General features: G+C 37.7%; 1 protein-coding gene across 2 annotated transcripts in view; it reads left to right on the top strand.

Annotated features, from left to right (window-relative positions):
* The first annotated feature begins 16,077 nt into the window (after window positions 1-16,077).
* The window catches only part of LOC150095894 (uncharacterized), a 320,356-nt gene continuing 314,623 nt past the window's right edge, over window positions 16,078-21,810 (top strand). For both annotated transcript variants that reach the window (XM_090409433.1, XM_090409432.1), the window contains exon 1: window positions 16,078-16,099. In XM_090409433.1, coding sequence (XP_090265559.1) covers window positions 16,094-16,099 — 6 coding nt within the window. In that variant the 5' untranslated portion in view covers window positions 16,078-16,093. The remainder of the gene's footprint in view (window positions 16,100-21,810) is intronic.

The raw sequence follows: 21,810 nt of genomic DNA, 5'->3' as shown, positions 1-21,810 counted from the left end.
GAATTTAAAGTGTGAACCCCCCCCCTTTTTTTTTTAGATTAAGTGATCCAAAATTTCATTCTCTAAGCTTAAGTATTTCAACTAGATATCTTTGCATTACAATTAAGCTCAAACTCGATTCATCTTTACAGAATTAATCAATACTCATTTTCTATGTACAATTGTAAGTAAGGTTTACACATGGCATATCAACACACTATTTTAAACTCCAACATGGAAGACAAAGTTCAACTCTGTAAAGTTTCTATGGCCCACACTTTAAGTGTAAGTCAGGCTAACATTCAATACTACAGCTATTAGCTTCTTCCTAACAAACTTTTCAAGAGTTATGTTCCCTTTTTGGCACAAATTTAGAATAGCACAAGTCTTCTTGACACAGACAATTAGTCCAACACAGTCACTAAGGCACTATGAGCAAACAAATGCATGGAGCTCTTCAAATCCTTTCCCCCTTTTCTTCTTTATGTTTACAATTATATAAGATAGATAAAAAGGTTGTACTTTACCATCTTGTTTTTACTAATGGGGTTTCTGTGACTTCCCCCACGCTCTCATTTCGGATATGGCAAGACTTCCATATTCACTAGCCACTTGCTTCTATGGCTACTATGACTTACTTATTTCTTCTTCGAAGGTTGTCCTTCACTGACTTTACATTGCTGTGGTTCACCAATGGCTCCTTATTGAAAATCTGGCTTCATTCCACAGGTAGCTTTGTCCGACTCGGTTATAACAGCAACCGGGAGATTGTTGCTGGTCACCGGCGACAAGCTTCCTCAGCTATCCAGGCTCGAACGGGAACGCAGGAACAGAAAAACAAGAGAGAGTGTTTGTGCCGCTCCTTATATCTTCCTTGCAGACACCCTCTCTCTTGTTGTCTACGTCATGCACTTAGCTATAGTCGATTGGTTACTTTAACTCTGAACTGTTTAACATGGTTCTAAAACACAGTTTTCCTTAGCTTATTTTACAACAGTAATTTTAGTCTAGTTGATATTCCTTTGAATCATAATATGTACAGTACTCCCTCATCCCTGTTCTTGGAAGTATAAGCATGTCCTTTCCTTAAGTTTCTATTCTCTCTATGTTGGGTCGGAAACAAATGGCCTATGGATAATGGGTCAGCTATTTCCGACACAACAATATATATATAAATGGGAATGGGAGTGGAGATGCCAATTCAGTGTTATGAAATATAAGGGCTCAAAATTTGGAAAAGAAAGATGGGATGTGGAATTTACTCTTGGTGAGGATATATTGTTTGAAGTGGAGGAAATAAGAGATCTTGGTGAATAAGGATTTAAAATTTAGAGGGCACACTGAATGCATCATCTAAATTTTTTTTTTTCAAAAATGGACAGCACAACAAATTCTGACAATGATACAGAAGATCCTGACTTGTAGAAGTAAGGAGATTCTGGTTCCATTTGTATAAGGCCTTGTTTAAATCACATGTGGACAGATTTGGTTACCTGGTTTTCAAAAGGATGAAGAGATATTGGAAAGAATCCAGAGGCAATTGACTAAGGTAGTTTCAAGTCTCTGGAATGTTGAGTATGAAGAAAGGTTGAAAACATGCTATTTACAGAGTCTAGTGAATAGGAAGAGGAGGAGTGATATAATAGAAAGATAGAAATGTCCAAGAATTAACGTTGAAGAGGTTTGTTATAAAATTGGGATGAGAACAAGAGGTTATCCTTGTGTTAAGGAGGGTGTGAGCAAGGGGGGGGGAAGAAGTATGTGTTTTGCATGGAAAGTTGTGAATGATTGAAATGCATTGCCTGAGAGTGTGGTGTTTGCAGAAAATTTGAATGTGTTTAAGGCATGGTATGATGAGCTGCGTGTATGACAAAGGGATCTCTCGTGATGAATCTTTTACTCCATGGGGTGTTGGGATAATAATAATAATATGACATATAATGCATATATGAGGACAGATACATAATTAATTCTGATATCAATATCTAAACGCAAAAAAGGTTCATTCATATCATTCAATTATATCTCATTCAACTTAAAGATATGACTGAATGTACATGGGTTATATCTTTAAGTTGAGTGAGATTTATCTGTAGTCATTCCCTAATAAAATGCTCATTCTGCCTCAACACAAATGCCCAGCTATGTTACAGTATGGTGAGACTAAGCAAGCCAATGAAGAAAGGTCTGCTCATTCATTCTCATACTCGTATAACCATTTCTAGTCTGTGATATGTCATTCAGTCTTCCTGGAAGCAGCCATTATTAGATGAATAAATTGTGAGTGTGAAGGGAATATACCAAACTCCCAATATCAGCATTATGCAAGCCTGTAATGATCACACTGTAATGTCTCCCACTGGGAACAGAATCTACTGATTCATGTTGCTGTAACTATATTTGTCTCTGCCGTAAAAATGGTACAGGGATTTATCAGACAAGGCAATTTTTATTCCATTTTTCAAGATATCCAAATGTTTTTGTTTCCACTGTAGCTACAGTCACTTGTTTTTGAGATAGCATGAGTTAAACTTAATGAGGAAATATACTGCTATACCCCTATAATAAAGCTGACACATCTTACATATCAGAATGCAAGATGTGTTCAACTTTCAAGATGTAAGTTGAACACATCTTGTATTCTGATGTGTACCTTTTCAGATCACTTTGTAATGCACTTGCAGCTGACTAATGAAAACCCATCTGTTAAATGGCACAATTCTTGTAAAAGAATGTCATTAAGGCTGATGAAGGAATAGAAGAATTCTTCATCAACCTCAACAATAAGTTATTTCCTGATATAAAATTGCTGTTGGATAGATGGATGTTTTATAACATTGCAGGACCAATCCCATTATATTTTGGACAATTTTGTACGTGCATTTGTGTCTGTGTGTGTAGTATAAGTATCATTGCCATGATACTTGCACAAAGTATAGTACTCAGTGTCAATTAAGTCGTACTGTTAATTTTGCATTAAATTATTCTTATTATCTCAGACCTCGAGGTAGTCAAAGACTCATTGAGAGAGGCCATATGTCACCCACATCACTGTCACCAACTCATTCACACTAGATGCATTCACCACTTCAACAGGCAGACTAATTCACTGCTCTGTAAGAGAAAAATCTAGCTCTCATTCATGTTTCTTAATCGCAAACAAACTTAACTTCTGGATGCCCCCCCCCCCCCTCAGTGTTTTCTCTTACATTCCATAGAATGAAAAATAAAACTTTCATCATAAGGGTTACATGATGGAGTTATATATTATATAGGTTATATGAAGGGTTATATAACTATAGGATTAATTGAAGAGGTTTTTCATAAAATGGCAAGGAGATTGGGGAAGTACAAGAGGGAGGCTGTATAAGGAGAGTGTGGCCAAGGAGGTGAGAAGCAGTTTCTTTGCATGGAGGGTTGTGAATGATTGGAATGCCTTGCCTGAGAATGTGGTGTCTTCAGAGAATTTGAATGTGTTTAAGGAAAGGTATGATAAGCTGCTCATATGACAGAGACCTCCTATATGAGTCTCTGATTCTATATAGGAATCAAAGACTCAAAGACATCATCCCCTCCTTCTCCTGTTTACTAGTGTCTGCAACCCATATACTCTCAATCTCTTCTCATGATCTACATTTAATAATTCTTACATTCCATTATCCTTACATATCAATATTCATATCAGTATTACAATTATACTCTGGGTTGTATTTGCAGTTTTTGCTATACGACTTCTGAACTTCAAATTCTTATCCATCGTAATACCAAGCACCTAGTATCATCGGTTTCTCATAGTAAGATCCTACTAATATACCATGCCATTGGAAATCTCATCATGGCAATGTACTTAACTTTATACTTACTACACATGAATTGATATTCACTAACTGAGATGACACCTCTCCCACCAGTTGGAGAGAATGACCGTATGGTTTTGACTTGGAAAAATGCAGGCGTATCAAAGAGACGGGCACATATCTGGAATTATAATGCAGGTGATTATAATAGTCTAAGATGTCAACTTGGGGAAGTTACATGGAGGGAGGAATTGGAAGGCCAGGATATCATTATTGCATGGGAAATTATGAAAGAATATTTGTCAGCAGCAATGGTAAGTTGTATATCACAAGTGAACAAGAGAACACAATTTGGAGTAAAGTGGATGACAAACAATATTAAACAGGAATTGCATGTGAAAAAGAGGCTATGGAAGAGATATAAGGAGACAGGTGAAGAGAAAATGCATGAAGAGTATAAGACATACGCCAGAAGAGTGACTAGTATGGTAACGAAGGCGAAACTGGAATGTGAGAGGAGATTGGCCCTAAGATCCAAAGAAAATTCTAGGGAATTTTTTAAATATGTGGCCAGTAGGAGGAGAAATGATGGTGGAAGAATGATATTGTGGAATAAAAATGGGAATAGAGTGAATGATGCAGAGGAGATAGTGGAATTGTTCAATGAACACTTTATTTCATCCTGGAGGAGTCAGTTTTAATGCTAGAGAGAAAGGGCAGGTTCGAGGTTTAGAGGTACAGGAGGAGAGTGTGTTTCAAATTTTGAGTACTCTGGATGTCAGTAAAGCTGTGGGACTGGATGGTATTTCACCACGAGTTTTCAGAGAATGTATCAAGGAACTAGCAGTGCCTTTGACCTGGCTTTTCAATGAAAGTCTGGCTGCAGGAAAGGTGCCCATGGAATGGCAGGAAGGTAAGATAGTGCCATTGCATAAGGGCGGTAGCAGACTGGAAGTGTCTAATTATAGACCAGTTTGTGTGTCATCAGTAGTTAGTAAGATCTTGGAGAATGTAGAGAAGGACCATATACAGCATTGGGCAGATGAGGGTAATGTTATCTGTGAGAGTCAACATGGATTTATGAAGGGGCGGTCTTGTTTTAGCAATATGCTAGCCTTTTATGATAAAGTTACAAGAGCATTAGATGAGGGAAAGGCATATACTGCCATTTTCTTAGACAGCGAAGGCATTTGACAGGGTGCCACATGATAAGCTGATATTTAAGTTGCAGCACATGGATCTGGATGTCAGATTGGTCAACTGCATTCAGGATTGGCTGTCTGATAGGTATCAGAGAGTTGTGTATGGTGGGGCAGTTTCAAGGAAGCAGAGGGTTACAAGTGGGGTCCCACAGGGCTCAGTACTGGGACCTATATTGTTTAACCTTTATATTAATGACATTGTCAGTGGGTTGCAAGGGGATATTCAGTTGTTTGCAGATGATGCGAAGCTGGGAAGGATGATTAGTAATAGTGCAGATGCAGAAGCCCTGCAAGAGGATTTGAATAAGTAGATAGATGAGCAAATGAATGGGGGGGGGTGTTGGTTTAATGCAGCAAAATGTAAAGTCTTGAGGTTTGGGAAACATCGATGGGACACTGCATACTCTATGGGAGGAGTTATACTGGAGGAAGTAGGGGAGACAAGAGATCTGAGGTTAACGATTGATCGAAACCTGAAATTATTTGGGACGTATTGCAAAGGTGGTGAAGGCAACACAGAGGATTGCTGCAATAACGAGTTAGGTTAGGTTAGGTTAGGTACATTGATAGTTATGAGGATCGGCTGAGGGAATGGGACTGCAGAGTTTGGTGGATAGAAGAAGGAGAGGTGATATGATTGAGACTTTTATACTGTTTAGAGGTGGTTACAGGGTTGACACTGGGGAGTTACTTCTCTTGGTTAAACAGTGGGAACGAGTGATGACAAGAGGCCATCCCTGAACTGTGAGCAAGAGGGTGAGAGTGGTTTCTTTGCATGGAGGCTGGTTGAACCATGGAATGCATTGCCTGATGGAGTGGTGAGAGCGAGAACAGTCAGTGAGTTTAAGGAGTAGTATGATAGACTTTGTATTTCTTATGAAGGACCTCCCACGATGAGTCTTTTGACTCCATGGAGGCCTGAATAATAATAATAATTATTATTATTATCATTTGCCCACGGTTTCAGCCTATTCAAATCAATTTTTTTAAGTGCTGTATATCAGCAGTATCCCTGATTTCCCTGTCTTTCTTTGCATCATTCAACAAACAACTGAACATCTCCTGTTAGGTCCTTCCCAATATCATTAATGTACAGATTGAACAAAACAGTCCAAGGATTGATCCTTAGGGTACACCAACTGGTCATCTTAAATCCAGAAGACCACAACCCATGTACCACTTTCTGATACCTATCCATCAGTCACCTACTCATCTAAGTCAATAGTTTATATTACAGTTCCCATATTCTTCAGTTTGTGCAACAGCCTGAAATGTGGTATCCTCTCAAATCTTAGCAAAGTCTAAGTATAACATTCCCTTTATTCAACTCAGCAATAACATTGTTATAAAATATGAGAAAATTGCTCAAAAAATATTACTTCTCTTTAGTAAATCATGCTCTTCTTTGCGACCCATTTCTGTATGAAAGTTCTTATTAGCCTCTCTAAAGTCTTCATTACCACTTCAGAGATAATGATACATCGGTAATTAGAGAAATTGGTTTTTACACAACCCTTGTTAAAGGCAATATCATACATTCTCACCATCTTTGTGGAATCTTTCCTGAGTTAAGATTTAAGTTAAGTTTCTTTTGAGCCAATTTGGCTGAAAATCCTTTAGCATACATGCTAATATCTCATCTATCCCAACTGCCAAATTCTTATCCAAATTATGCAACAGCTTTTGATCCTCCTTTTCATGAACCTCTATCACTTCATTCAAAGTAGTGGTAGCACAATTTTCTACACCCTCTGTCCAAAAAGAAACCAAACATTTTGAAAATAGAAGAAACTAGTGGCACCAGCTGTTGTATCTTGTTGTTGTCAAAAGCAGCAACCTTCATTAGTATCATGTCAACTGTTTATGACATTTGTTTCATTAGAAGCTGAGTTATAGTGCCAAGAATGACAGTGTATTTTGATGAACGGTCGGAAAATGAGTTTCAAACAAAGAGCTGTGATTGAATAGCGAGAATTTTGCATACGGCATGAATATCGTGATGCAGGCAGCTGGTCACTTTTGCACGATAATGCACCATCTCATTGTTCGAACATTGTGAGACAGTGTTTGAGCAAAAAACAAGTTTGTGTGTTGGATCACTCACTGTATTCACCCGATTTAGCACCCTGTGACTTCTTTCTCTTCTCCCGAATTCATTTGCCAATGAAAGAAAAGCAATACGACACCATTGAAAATGTTCAAGTAGCAGTAACCACAACCCTCAACAGTATCTCAAAAAACGATATAAAAAACTCATTTAACGAATTAATTGACTGTGCCAAACTGTATCGAAGCTGAGGGAGAGTATATTGATTGAAATAAATGATTTGAATAATTATGATTGGCTGTTTTATTTTCTATCAAAGTTCAGTTTCTTTTTGGACAGAGTGTGTATGTTACATACACTTGGTTGATAGATCTTGTGGTGCTAACATGTTCAGATCTCGTCTTGCTAACGTTATGTTTGATCAGCTGTCTCGCATTACCTTCCAATGATCATTGGAATAATTATTTTAAATTGAAAGGAAAAAGCCAAACAGTATGGCTAAGCAATGGGTAATCCTTGGTTGATAGATCTTGGCAAAGTTAACACTCATTCTTAGAATAATTTCATCTCCTTCTTATGATAAGTGACGACCTATGACCTCTAAGAGTGGAGGCTTTGGAAGGCAGTGAGACAAATGATTTTTAAGAGCATATGGTGTGAGGTAGAGGTGGGAAAGACAGGATATTTAGTGGGGTGTTGCTACAGACCCAGGAGCACAGAGGATGGGGACCAAGAGATGTTTATACAGTTAAGTTTGGCAAGTGCAAGAAGAATGATTGTTATGGGAGATTTTATCTACAGTAGTATAAATTGGAGAGAGGAAGATGCATGTAGCAACAGGGGAATGGAATTTCTAGAATTCTTGAGGGACCAATGTATTAGGCAAAATGTAACAGAGGGAACAAGGGGTTCAAGAGTTTTGGATTTGGTTATAGCATCAGAAGAGTTGATAATAACTGAGATGACATCTCTCCCACCAGTTGGAGAGAGTGACCATATGGTTTTGACTTGGAAAATGAATAGACATGCAGGAGTATCAAAGAGACGGGAACTTATGTGGAATTATAAAGCAGGTGATTATAATAGTCTTAGATGTCAACTTCGAGAAGTTTCATGGAGGGAGGAATTGGAAGGCCGGGATATCATTAGTGCGAGGGAAATTGTGAAAGAATATTTGTTAGCAGCAAAGTAAGTTGTATACCACGAGTGAAGAGGACACAATTTGGAGTAAAGTGGATGATAAACAATATTAAACAGGAACTGCATGTGAAAAAGAGGCTATGGAAGAGATATAAGGAGACAGGTGAAGAGAAGATGCATGAAGAATATAAGACACAGGCCAGAAGAGTGACTAGTGTGGTAAGGAAAGCGAAACTGGAATATGAGAGGAGATTGGCCCTAAGATCCAAAGAAAATCCTACGGAATTTTTTAGCTATGTGGCCAGTAAGAGGAAAAATGACTGTGGAAGAATGATATTGTGGGATAAAAATGGGAATAGAGTGACTGATGCAGAGGACATAGTGGAATTGTTCAGTGAACACTTTATTGGAGTATTTCATCCTAGAGGAGTCAGTTTTAAGGCTAAAGGGATAGGGCAGGTTCAGGGTTTAGAGGTACAGGAGGAGAGTGTGTTTCTGATACTGAGTACTCTGGATGCCAGTAAAGGTTTGGGACTGGATGGTATTTCACCACGAGTTTTGAGAGAATGTAGTAGGAAACCGACAGTGCCTTTAACCTGGCTTTTCAATCAAAGTCTGGCTGCGGGAAAGGTGCCCAGGGAATGGAAGGAAGGTAACAGACAGGAAGTATCTAATTATAGGCCAGTTTGTGTGTCATCAGTAGTTGTTAAGATCTTGGAGAAAGTAGTGGGGGACCGTATACAGCATTAGGCAGATGAGGGTAATGTTATCTGTGAGAGTCAACATGGATTTGTGAAGGGGCACTCTTGTTTTAGCAATATGCTAGTCTTTTATGATAAAGTTAAAAGAGCATTACATGAGGAAAAGGCATATACTGCCATTTTCTTAGACTTAGCGAAGGTATTTGACAGGGTGCCACATGATAAGCTGATATTTAAGTTGCAGCACATGGGTCTGGATGTGAGATTGGTCAACTGGATTCAAGATTGGCTGTCTGATAGGAATCAGAGAGTTGTGTATGGTGGAGCAGTTTCAAGGAGGCAGAGGGTTACAAGTGGGGTCCTACAGGGCTCAGTACTAGCACCTATATTGTTTAACCTTTATATCAACGACATTGCCAGTGGATTGCAAGGGAGATATTCAGTTGTTTGCGGATGATGCGAAGCTGGGAAGGATGATTAGTAATAGTGCAGATGTGGTAGCCCTGCAAGAGGATTTGAATAAGCTAGATAGATGGGCAAATGAATGGGGGGTGTCGGTTTAATGCAGCAAAATGTAAGGTCTCAAGGTTTGGGAAACATCGATGGGACACTGCATACTCTATGGTAGGAGTTATACTGGAGGAAGTAAGGGAGAGAAGAGATCTGGGATTGATGATTTATAGAAACCTGAAATTTAGGGTACATATTGCAATGGTGGTGAAGGTAACACAGAGGATTGCTGCAATTATGAGAAGGACACTGACCTGCAGAGATAAAAGGGTTATCATTCCGTTATATAAGTCTCTGATCAGACCACACTTAGACTATTGTTCTCAGATTTGGTCCCCAGGATTTTAAGGGGATAAATTAACTGTGGGAAGGGTACAAAGAAGGATGACAAAGATGGTTTCAGGACTGTACAATTTTGGTTACGAGGATCGGCTGAGGGAATGTGGACTGCAGAGTTTGGTGGATAGAAGAAGTAGAGGTGATAAGATTGAGACTTTTAAACTGTTGAGAGGTTATTACAGGGTTGATACTGGGGAGTTCTTTCGCTTGGTTGAACAGTTGGAAGGAGTGATGACAGGAGGCCATCCCTTGAAGTTATGAAAGACAACTGTGAGCAAGAGGGTGAGGAGTGGTTTCTTTGCATTGAGGGTGGTTGAACTGTGGAATGCATTGTCTGATAGAGTGGTGAGAGGGAGAACGGTCAATGAGTTTAAGGAGTGGTATGATAGACTTTGTGTTTCTTAGGGGGAACCTACCTTCGAAGAGTCTTGATAGACTTTATGTTCTTAGGAAGGACCTGCCACAATGAGTCTTTTGACTCCATGGAGGCCTGAATAATAATAATAATAATAATATATCTAATTGATCTGCATTCATGAAAGTTATTCTTTCATTTTCATGTTTTCTTTGTACATATATATATATTGATTTCATACACAAGAGATCAAAGGACCTATAAATACATCGGTGGCATATCAGGTGAACACTCAAATGACTTTTTTTAAGGAGTTGTAGATATTGTAGTTCTTTAGAAATACTTTTTGCAGTAGGCTATTCCAGAGTACAGAGGTAGATGAAATAAAAGAGGAAGAAGAGAAGTAGGTTTGGTATGTTTGCAGTGGCACAGTAAATGGGTGTTGGGCAGCTGCTGCTCTTGTATTAACAGGTGAAACAGAAGATGTAGGAATGATGGCTGCCAGTTCAGTGGAGCAATGACCATTGGAATACCTGTAGAATAGACACAGACCTGAAACATCTGTGAGATAGAGACTGAAGCAAATCTGTAAGAACAGGATTGTCTATGAGCTAAATTGCTCTCCTCTTGACAGTGTCAAGAATTTTTAGAGAAGTTTTATGTGCTCTCCCTCCCCAAATATGTAAGCCATATTCTAAGCACAAGATGGATTTGGGATCTGTATATATTTAAGAGATGTTGGGTGTAAAATGGCATCTTGAATAAAAGAGAATGCCTATATTTTTTGATGCAGAGGAAGCCACTGATGTGATGTGCTTGTGCAAGGAGAAACTGGAGGTGAATGTTAGTCCAAGCAGAGAAAGAGAATGTGAGCTGATATTTCTTTTGCAAGTGAAGAAGCAAAACTGTGTTTTGATGGCACTAAATGTGACTATCGCACATCCCACTGAAGAACAATATATAGATTAATTTTTGAAACACCAGTTGTAGATGATCTTGATGCTTGGGATATTAGTAAATAGCATGGTTTGTCAAATGAGTAGGATGAAAGGAGAGTACGATCATCTACAAAACAGTAGAGAGAATTAGTGATGATTGAGAGTAGATTGTTTATGTACATGACAAAGGACATAGGCGATAGGACTGAGCCTTGAGGTGCTCCTGCATTAGTCATGAAGCTAAGAGAAAAGGGATCATCAACCATGATGCACAATAAATGACCAGAGAGGAAGGTAGCAACCCAATTACAGAGGGTGGTACAAGACCAAAGGATGAGCAGTTTGTTTATCAGGCCTTGATTCAAGACAAAATAAAAAAAAAATCATTCTCAAAGGATGAACAGTTTGTTTATCAGACCTTGATGCAAGAGACAGAATCAAAAAAAATCTCATGCTTAATAAGGTTGGACATTCATTTCACTCCCACCTCATTCATTGTTTGAACTACTTAATGAAATACATGAAAAATAAATAAAAAAATAATAAATGAAAAAATTTGCTGAGGCGCACAGTTTGAGAACCACTGATATATTGACTTGTTCAGATCTCGTGTTGCTAACGTTATGTTGATCAGCTGTCTCGCATTACCTTCCAATGATCGTTGGAATAATTATTTTAAATTGAAAGGAAAAAGCAGGACAGTATTGGCTTTTTTCCTTTCTTATAATAAGCTTTGAAGGTATTTACACTACCTGCACTCAGGCAATGCATACCACTCACTAACAACTCTCCACATAAAAAATCTACTCCTCACACACTTCTTCACGACATCTTTATACAACTTCAAGGGATGGCTTCTCATTCTTCCCATCTTAACATCCACTCTTCTTTATTAATGTGATAGAATCCCATAACTAACTTGAAGGTCTTTACCATATCTCCTCTTTTCCTGCTATCCACCAATCTCTGTAATCTGCATTCTCTCAAACGCTCTTCATAACCAACACTTCATAGTCCTGATGTCACTTTAATTATTTGTCTTTGGACCAGCTCTAGTGTTTCCACATCACAATGAAAACTAGGTGACCAAATCTGAGCACAATAGTCCATATGTTTTCTGACCAATATGCCTTATATAGAGTCATCACCATCTCCTTATCCCTACATGTCAATGTACTTTTGACCATGGCAGCTGTATGATGTGCAGTCTTTGAAAAACATGCAATGTGCCCTTTGAACTTCAGTCCACTGCCCACCATCACTCCAAGATCCTGAATCTCATCCACTTCCTGAAGTACAGCTCCATCAATACGTATGTAGCCTTAGATCTCTGTATCCCAAAGTGTAACATCTTGCATTTATTAACATTAAAACTGCAACCCAACTTATTTGTCCAAACTGAAAGTCTATTCAAATCTTCCTGTAGAGAATTGACATCAGCACTACTCATCATAATTCTACCTAACTTGGCATCATCGATAAACATTTGAAGATTCCCAGTCAATCCACATGAAATATCATTAACAAACAAATTAAACAGTAGTGGCCCAAGAACAGAACCCTGAGGCATGCCACTGATCACCTTCCTTTTGCATAGTGGAATTCTCGTTTGGTGAATGAGACTTTCACTATGGAAGATATAGAACCTATAGAACCTTAAACTCATTCACACTCCTAGTATTTAATATGATTATTATTTTAACATTAGATCTCCAAGGAGTCAAAAACGTCATTATGGAAGATCCTTATTGTCAAGCTCATCAAACTGTTCCATAAACTCATTACATCACCTCAGTGCAATCCATTCACTTAGAATGCCCTACAAAGACTGGGAAAGATTTTTTTTCACATTAATCTGATAGCTTCATACTAATTTTTATGTCATAATCACATCACTTCTCCTCCTTCTATCCACAAGCCTCTGCAAATCACATCCTCTCAGTCTGTCTTCATATCTATCATTCCTTTTAGTAGATGGCATTCCTGAGATGTGGCATCATCTTAATCAATTTTTCTTGTTCTTCTCCAACAGTCATTCTCTTACAAAGACCTCTAATATATCTCCATTCTCTTGGGAATTATTATGTTATGTAGACGTATCCAACATCCTGCTATACGAAATGCTACACTGAATTGCTGTACGAAATGCTACATGCTGTACGAAATGCTATACCGAATTGCTAATATGTAGCAATATACATTCTCAAATTATTAGCATTGGTGATTTACATGTATTATGATTCTAATTTATTCATGCACTTCACATATATAAATTGCACTCCACATACATTTAAAAAAATATTGACAGTTGGTGCAGTGAAGAGATATAGAATATTAAAATTAAGCAATCATTTTAATCTTAAATTTGAATATATTGGCTTACTTCATTGAAACCAACAATACAACTAAGTATTTTAAATTTCACATGCACTTTTAATTCCAAATAAGTATTGATATTAAATAAACTTTTTTATATATATATAATTGCTTTTGTATATACTGTTCAAAAATTCTTGCATGTTACTAGCAGATTTTACAAAGCGATTGAAATGGTTTTGAACCAAAATGAAATGTTCCTATCAGAACAATTCAAAAAGAACTTTTTTGTTCTAATTGCACAAATTAATAATCGAATCGAATTTTTTTTTTTTTTAGTGTGAATATTTTATCTAATTAGATAGCTATCCATATTTGAATAATTTACTTGTTCCTCTAAAGATATATTGCTGACCTGGTTGGTCGAGTGATTAGCATATACGCTCTCCAGCTAAAAGGCTGCAGATTCGAATCCTGCTGTGGGCATGGATGTTTGTGATTGTCTGTGGAAATACTAGTGGTGGTGGATGGTAGATGGCATTGGTGCAGTTGTCTGTTGGTGGATTTGAGTGGTGGAGACAGAATTGTAGAGTAGATGCCCTCCCTCGATGAGTCTTTGGACTCCCTGGAGGTGTCAAGTAATAATAATAATATTTCTGGGTCAAAGAAAAAAATTTCATTCCCAGAAAATAATGTTTTACCTGAAAAAAAAAAAAAACATATACAGACAGACCCCAAGATACATAAATCCATACTTACATAAGAAATTCACTCAGCCCCCCACATGTTGCATTGTCTCAATTCCCACATGTCTCTTGCTGCACCCTATATAGTGCTGTGCTTATTTTCATGTTTTTGGTGTTTTTTCTAAATATCATTCACAATGGCTGGTGGTATACATGCCCTTGAATCAACGTGAACCATCTCGCAAACATACGGTCTAGAGATGAAATATGAAGGTGGACAAAGCTTATCAGGTATAGCGTGTGAACTAGGTCTTGTGGTATCAACAGTAAATACTGTAGTAAAGGATGTCTCAAGTATAAAAGAACTTGTTAAAGAAACAGCCTGCATGAAAACAACCACAATGACAAAAAAAAACGTGAAGGCACACTAATGGAGATGGAAAAATGGAAGACCAAATCCAGAAACATGTTCCTTGAACCTTTATGACAATACAGCAAGAAGTTTATTTGAGGACCTGAAGGGAAAATATCCTGAAGGAACACAGTTGTTGTTCCTTCAGAATATTTTCACGCAACAAGCAATAGTTGGTTTGCACATTTTAAAAATCATGCTGGCTTTCAAATTGTCAAATTGTAAAATACATTTAGTATGTTCATTGTTTAAAAAATATCCAAATGAATTTGGTGTAAAATATATGTATATTTTATTTATTTAATACAAGATGTTTATAATTTTTTTACTATTTAATATTTCTGCATTGCATTATATGTTTATTTTTTGCATATATGTTTGATATGACAAAGTCTGTTATGAAAGGTCGGGCGATGGGGGAGAGTCCTACTTACGTAAATTAAACTTGTATAAGGAGTTGCAAAACTAATTTAAATTAATTTAGGAATTATGATAGTGACAAAAAATATTATGCAAAAATAGTATTTATTTATTGTAACTATTAACAAGGAAAAAGAAAAGTTCTGTTTATAGAGAAGATATAAGCAGTGTGTGTGTGTGCATGCGTGCTTTTATCAGATGGAGCATTATTTTCTGAGAGTGAAGTTTATTCATCTAAACCATAGCAATTTACTGGAGCAAAAATAAATTTTGCTCCTCCTCTGGATTAAATCCTCAAAGAGAGATAGATATCCTAAAACCTAAACACCAGTTGTTTCAGTAGGACAGGAATATATTTACAAAAAAATATTTCGTTCCACTCCGGAATAATTGTCTGAGGATCAAAAAGGAATTTGTCTTCAGATATTTTATTTCAATCCCTGCACCATACTTCAGAATCTTTATTTTTATGAGAAGTTTTTAATTTATAGCCTTGTTTTTAACTAAAAAAAAGGATATTCCACAATGAGGCAGCTGTCTTCATAGATTTGTAAGGAAGAAAATGAACTAATAATAATAATATTCATTTAAACAGATTCATACTTTCCAGTTTTCTTGCATATGTGTGTTTCTAGATGATTTATGTATATTTGTGTGTGTGTGTGTGTGTGTGTGTGTGTGTGTGTGTGTGTGTGTGTGTGTGTGTGTGTGTGTGTGTGTGTGTGTGTGTGTGTGTGTGTGTGTGTGTGTGTGTGTGTGTGAGACTTAATCAAAGAGTAAGTACTGGGCTTATAATTAGAGCTTTATAATTCTAGTCACAATTAACTTTCTTTTGCTAACATGTTTTATTTTTCAGATGTGCACTCTTAGTGTTCTGATGATCAAAGTGATGCCTGCAATTCCAAGAAAGGCAATCTACAGCTGAAAATAAACCCCTATAGTACTATTGAAACAAAGCATACAGTGTGTTAGATTTTTTTAACACTAACAAACTTATTCCATAATCATGGCTTGATCATCATACCGGTTCTAATTATTAATGTATATCCTGTTTGCATTTTCTAATTAAGCTTTTTCTTTTCATATTAATTGAAATATATATGATAAATTAGTTGTGTACATATGTGTGTGTATATTATATATATATGTATATATATATATATATATATATATATTTTTTTTTATTATTATTATTTTTTTTTAAGATTAGTAATTTTTTTTTTCTTTTAGGGCCCTCCAGGTTTGGATGGCATGAAGGTAATTTCTTTCAACTTCATAAATTTAATAAGTTTGGTTTTTTAATATGCTGAATTTAATAATTTCAATACGGTATGAGACTGAGGCCAATAGGACAAAATATGAAACTAGTTGCTGCTATAAGCCAAGTGCCTCGGAGATGGTGTGGAAGACAGACATGCATCAGCAGATTAGTACAATGAGAGCAGGTCAAGTAATTAGTATGAGGGACTTCAACTTCAAAGACATAGACTGAAAGGAGGAAAGATCACATTACAGAAAGGAAACGAAATTTACTTACTGAGATATAATTATACACGTTGGAATCTGATTATAGGATCAGAAGACTAAGGTGAATCAGAACACTACATTGCTACCATTTGGGGGGGGGGGGTGATCGTGTAGTCTTGACTTAGGAAGTAGCAAAATCTGGAAGATTCAGTTAAGAAGCGGTATATGTGGAACTACAAGGCAGCTGATTGTGACAAGCTTAGGAGACAGCTTGAAGCAGTGCCATGACATAAAAATCTCCAAGGGGAAGGATTTCACAGTGCTTGGGATATCTGAATGAAGGGGGTATCTAGAGGAAGCAATATTACACTGTATACTCAAGGTCAGGAAGGGAATTGGGAAGGAGTTAGATCGATGAGTACTATCATTAAGCATGAGCTGAAAAAAAGAAAATCTTGTGTAGGGTATATAAGGAGTAAGGTGACCAGCTAACTCATGATCATTTCAAGAGTCAGGCAACAAAAGGTGACCAGCATGGTAAAGAAGGCAAAATCAGATAATCAGAAATTAGTCAAGCAGGTCCAAAGAAAACCTAAAAAGTTCTTTCATTATGTGGCAAATATTAGGCAGAATGACTATGGATGGATAGAATCCTTCCCCTTGGACATAAAAATCTCCAAGGGGAAGGATTTCACAGTGCTTGGGATATCTGAATGAAGGTGTCCAAGGGGAAGAATTCTATCCATCCATAGTCATTCTGCCTAATACTTGCCACATAATGAAAGAACTTTTTAGGTTTTCTTTGGACTATGGATGGATAATAGTAATGACTGCTGATGGTAGAGAGGTGACAGAGGCAGATGAAATGGTTGAGCTATGGAGTGACCACTTTGTAAGAGTATATCATTCAAGTGAGGATAATGCTGTGACAGAGGTGACAGTAACTGATGTGCAAACAGAGGTTGATTAATTGGAGGTACTTAGGATATTCTAGAAACTCAATGCAGATATGGTCATGCAATTTTTTTTTTTATTTTCCATCGTATAAGGCTTTGATTAGGCCACACATGGACTATTGTGCCCAGATTTGGTCACCGAGTTTTCAGAAGGATGAAAAGATGTTGGAAAGGGTCCAAAGGCAACTGACTAAGGTAGTTTCTGACCTCTGGAATGTCGAGTATGAGAAAAGATTGAGAAGATGTAATTTGCAGAGTCTGGTGGACAGGAGGAAGTGGGGAGATATGATAGAGACTTACAAGTTGGTAAGGGATTGTTATAGGATTAATGGTGGAGAAGTTCTACAGAGAATAGTGGGAGATCACGGGAGAACCAGAGGTCATCCCTAGAAACTGTATAAAGAGGGTGTGAGTAGGGAAATGAGAGGCAGGTTTTTTTCGTGCAGAGTTGTGAATGATTGGAATGCCTTGCCTGAGAGTGTGGTGTCTGCAAGGAGTTTGAGTGTGTTTAAGACACGGTATGATCAGATGTGTGTGTGTGATAAAAGGACCTCCCAGATGAGTCTTTGACTCCATGAGGTCTTGGGGTAATAATAATAATAATAATGTGTTTTCCATCCACGAAAGGTTAATTGCAAACCTATAGTACATTTATATCGTGGTTATTAATAACCACGATATAATAATAACTGGTTATTAATAATAACTTAAGGAATTCACAACGTATACTAGAATATAAATTAAATTAAACTTTAATATATATTTCCAATATTTCAGCAACATCACGTTGCCATCTTCATGGGAACTTAAGATAAAGACACGTGCACACAGGCACTACACACAGCAAAAGAAGACAAAGTGAGGAAGCTACCATTTTTCTAAAGTCCTGATGGTGACCCCTAGCAGGCTATATTAGGTATTCTTGGCTGTTGGGCTGAAGTTCTCCTGATATATGTTTCCCAAATTTGGGGCAGTCTCATACATCCAAATTTGTTGAGGTTTGGCATGTTAAGGGCTGAGGCTGATTCCATGAATAGTCTTTCAAATTTGAACTTGCTGCGGTGTATTACTGTGGCTTTCTTCCACCTTATTCTGTGGCATGTATTCAGAGTATGGTCTGCAAGCCCAGAGTGGCTGTACTGGTGAAACCGGATGTAGTCCTTGTGTTCTGATATTCGCTGTCCTGCCTGTTTGGTTAAAGTAGGACAGTTTACAGCTGCAAGGGACCTGATATACAGTCATCCTGCAAGACTTTGACATCTTCTGCATTCACTATTGCCCTACCCAACTTTGCATCATCAGCGAACAAATGAATTGTTCCACTTAGATCCTTCCCTATATCGTTAATGAACAGATTAAACAGCAGTGGTCCAAGAACAGAACCCTGCGGCACACCACTAGTCACAGGCCGTCTTTTGGACTCTACTCCTGAATAAACTACTCTTTGATATCTCTCCATCAACCAACCACCTATCCACCTCACCAACCCTATATCCATTCCCATATGTTGTAGTTTACGGATTAGTATTCCATGTGGTATCCTGTCACACGCCTTTGCCAGGTCCAGCAGTATCCACTGTAAACCCATTTCCCTTATCCAGTTCAGCCGTCACCTTGTTATAAAACTTGAGCAAGTTACTGAAGCATGATCTACCCTTCACAAAGCCATGCTGTCCCCTGTACAGTATCTCGTTTTCATCAATCCATTTCTGTATTTTTTCCTTGACTACTTTCTCTAAGACCTTGACAACGACTCCTGATATGCTGATCAGTCAGTAATTTGCAACCATAGTCTTGGATCCTCCTTTATGCAGTGAAACTATTTTCCCTTCTTTCCACACCTTCGGGACTAAGCCAGACCTGAGACTCAGATTAAACAACATGGTCAAGGGCACTGATAATTCTTTAGCCGCTTCACGCAAGACCCGTGCCGGTATACCATCCAATCCAACAGATGTGTTCACATTAAGGTTCTGTAATAGACTAGTCACCTCCACTTCATTCATCACTATTCCCGTATAAACTAATGGTTCCTTCATTTTTTCAATGTCACTACCTGGATGATATGCTTTTGCAAAGTGCGCGCTCAGTAACTCCACTATATCGACTGATTCAGTGACCTCCTTACCATCGTCATTCCTTAAAATCATTTTACCATGTACAGTTTTTTCTTGCTTGCAGCATATTGAAAGAACTGTTTTGGATTCTCTTTTGCTTGCAAAGCTAGTTTCCTTTCATAGTCCGCTTTTGCTTTTTTTACCACACTCGTTACCTTTCTGGCCTGCACTTTATACCGTTCGTGTGCCTGCAGGTCACCCCTTTCTTTAAATTCCCTCCACCGTTGTTTCTTTTTTTGCAGCTCAAGCTTAATGGTGTAAATATGGTAGTAAAGCCCATATTTATTCAGAAGTGTGCTAGATAAAGGAGATAGGGATAGTTTTCCTATGGTCTTGTGTATTGGGAGGGATAATGGAGTCATCTAATATTTTCTGTTTTATAGGGATTATAGTCACTAAAAAAAAATATGTGTGGCAAAGTTAGGTGAGTTCAGAAGCAGCAGCTGTACCAGCAGAACAGCTTCATGTGGCATTGCTCCAAGGATACTACACCGTAGGACCAGATGATACTGCAGATGTACACACACACATAACTACTCTGCAGTGTACCCAATAAAAGAAAAATATAATTAACTACTATGCAAAAGGCATGCAATCAATGCATTCAGAAGAGTAGACAGCCACTCCCTCCCCTTTCTACTGTGAAGTGTACTTCAAGATGCTAGTTTAACCACCAACCAGCCATGGTGGATGAAATAGATTAACTTTTATACTTCATATCCATGTTATTTAACATACAGCTTCAATGGTGCACTCCTTAAGTATGTTTTGATCTACATTTAAACATGTCATGGAGAATAAGGTGGTTAAATGCACTTAAAATATCCAGTGTGTCTGGGTCATGTGGCCAAACTGCAAACATGTGCTATTCACACAGCACAACCAGATTACAGGTCCGAGTGCAGCTGTGCTGAGCTCCATATTTCAAATAAAAATTTACTGGAGAAAAGGGACACTATATAGTCCTATCCAGTTTGCATATAGGCGGTAACCACCAAATCAAGGATATTCATGATACAATGGTATCTGATTTTGTGGAGCCCTATTCCCCCACACTCCACTCTACAAGTCTGAACTGTTCAGATTGCAGTGAGGGAAGGAATATGCGGATAAGGATGCAGCTGATTTCCTGTTACTCCTTTGGCCAATTTCTATATGGAATACTTGGAAAGCAGGTTGATGGACAAGCATGCAGGCCTGTGGTCTGGTTGTGCTGTGTGTGTGTGTGTGTGTGTGTGTGTGTGTGTGTGTGTGTGTGTGTGTGTGTGTGTGTGTGTGTGTGTGTGTGTGTGTGTGTGTGTGTGTGTGTGTGTGTGTGTGTGTGTGTGTGTGATTTGTCCTATGATCCAGATACATTGAATAGATTACTAGTACTTAAACAGTTGGCATACTAGGGTACATCTCATGAGAGAAAAAAAGGAATCTGGTGCAATAGAACATTATCCTAAAGGCACTGGTACATGGAATATCAGGACTCTGTTTTGGTGGTGCAGCTCTTGCCACCAAGCTTGTCTACCTTTGCCACACATTTTTAGCCAATGATTATAACTCCTATAATATAAATAAAATTCCAGATCCCTCCTCCCCCATCTTGCCTTCCAAATACATAGGACTACAACAAAACTATCCCTATCCCTTACAGATGGGACATTTCCAAAATGACAGCTTATGCTTAATAAATATAAGCTTCACATTAAATTCAAACTGTATACGCTGCTCAAAACAATTAGGGATATTTTAGTTTCTGTTGGATAATTATAAATTTCTGCAAATAATTATAACTATTGGATACTTTATACATGAATAAATATTTCTTACTTATGGATAGGGTGTAATTGATGAGATATTGTTTAAATGATCGATATTTATTACAAATTTAACAAATTATGCATTTTAGTGTGAAATAATTTTAACAAGAATGACAACAAGAATAGCCAAAAACGCTTTTGTTAATTTTTAATAGGGGACACCATTTTAATAATGGAGACACCAGTCGAGCAGAAATGCATCTACCTAAAGCATCCCAGGTTTTCATCCCTGGTGAACAGGCAGGTCAGTCCATTCATTCAATACCTTCTTCCTCAAATCACTCGTACCAAATTTGCATGGTGTAGATGAGCATTGTCATCCATAAAAATGAATTCTTGCCAATTACAGCAGCATATGGATGAACTATAGGTTCCAAAATCTCATCACGATACCTTTGGGCTGTTAAGGAACCGTTTCTGATAAAATAGAGATCCGTATGGCCACCTATACGTATTCCAGCCCATATCATCAAACTCCTGCCTTGATGTTGGGGTCTTTCATGAACAAACTGTGGATTATTTCTTGTTCCACTTTCACACCATATCAAGATACATTGGTTATCTGGTTGCAGACTGAACCTGGACTCATCACTAAAAAGTGCACAAGCCCAATCCTCATT

This window comes from Typopeltis vanoorti, chromosome 19 (genome assembly GCF_054136105.1).
Source record: "Typopeltis vanoorti isolate ZY-2024b chromosome 19, IOZ_Tvanoo_1.0, whole genome shotgun sequence".
NCBI lineage: Eukaryota > Metazoa > Arthropoda > Arachnida > Uropygi > Thelyphonidae > Typopeltis > Typopeltis vanoorti.
Note: the sequence above shows the minus strand (reverse complement) of the source record. Positions and strands in the feature narration are given on the sequence as shown.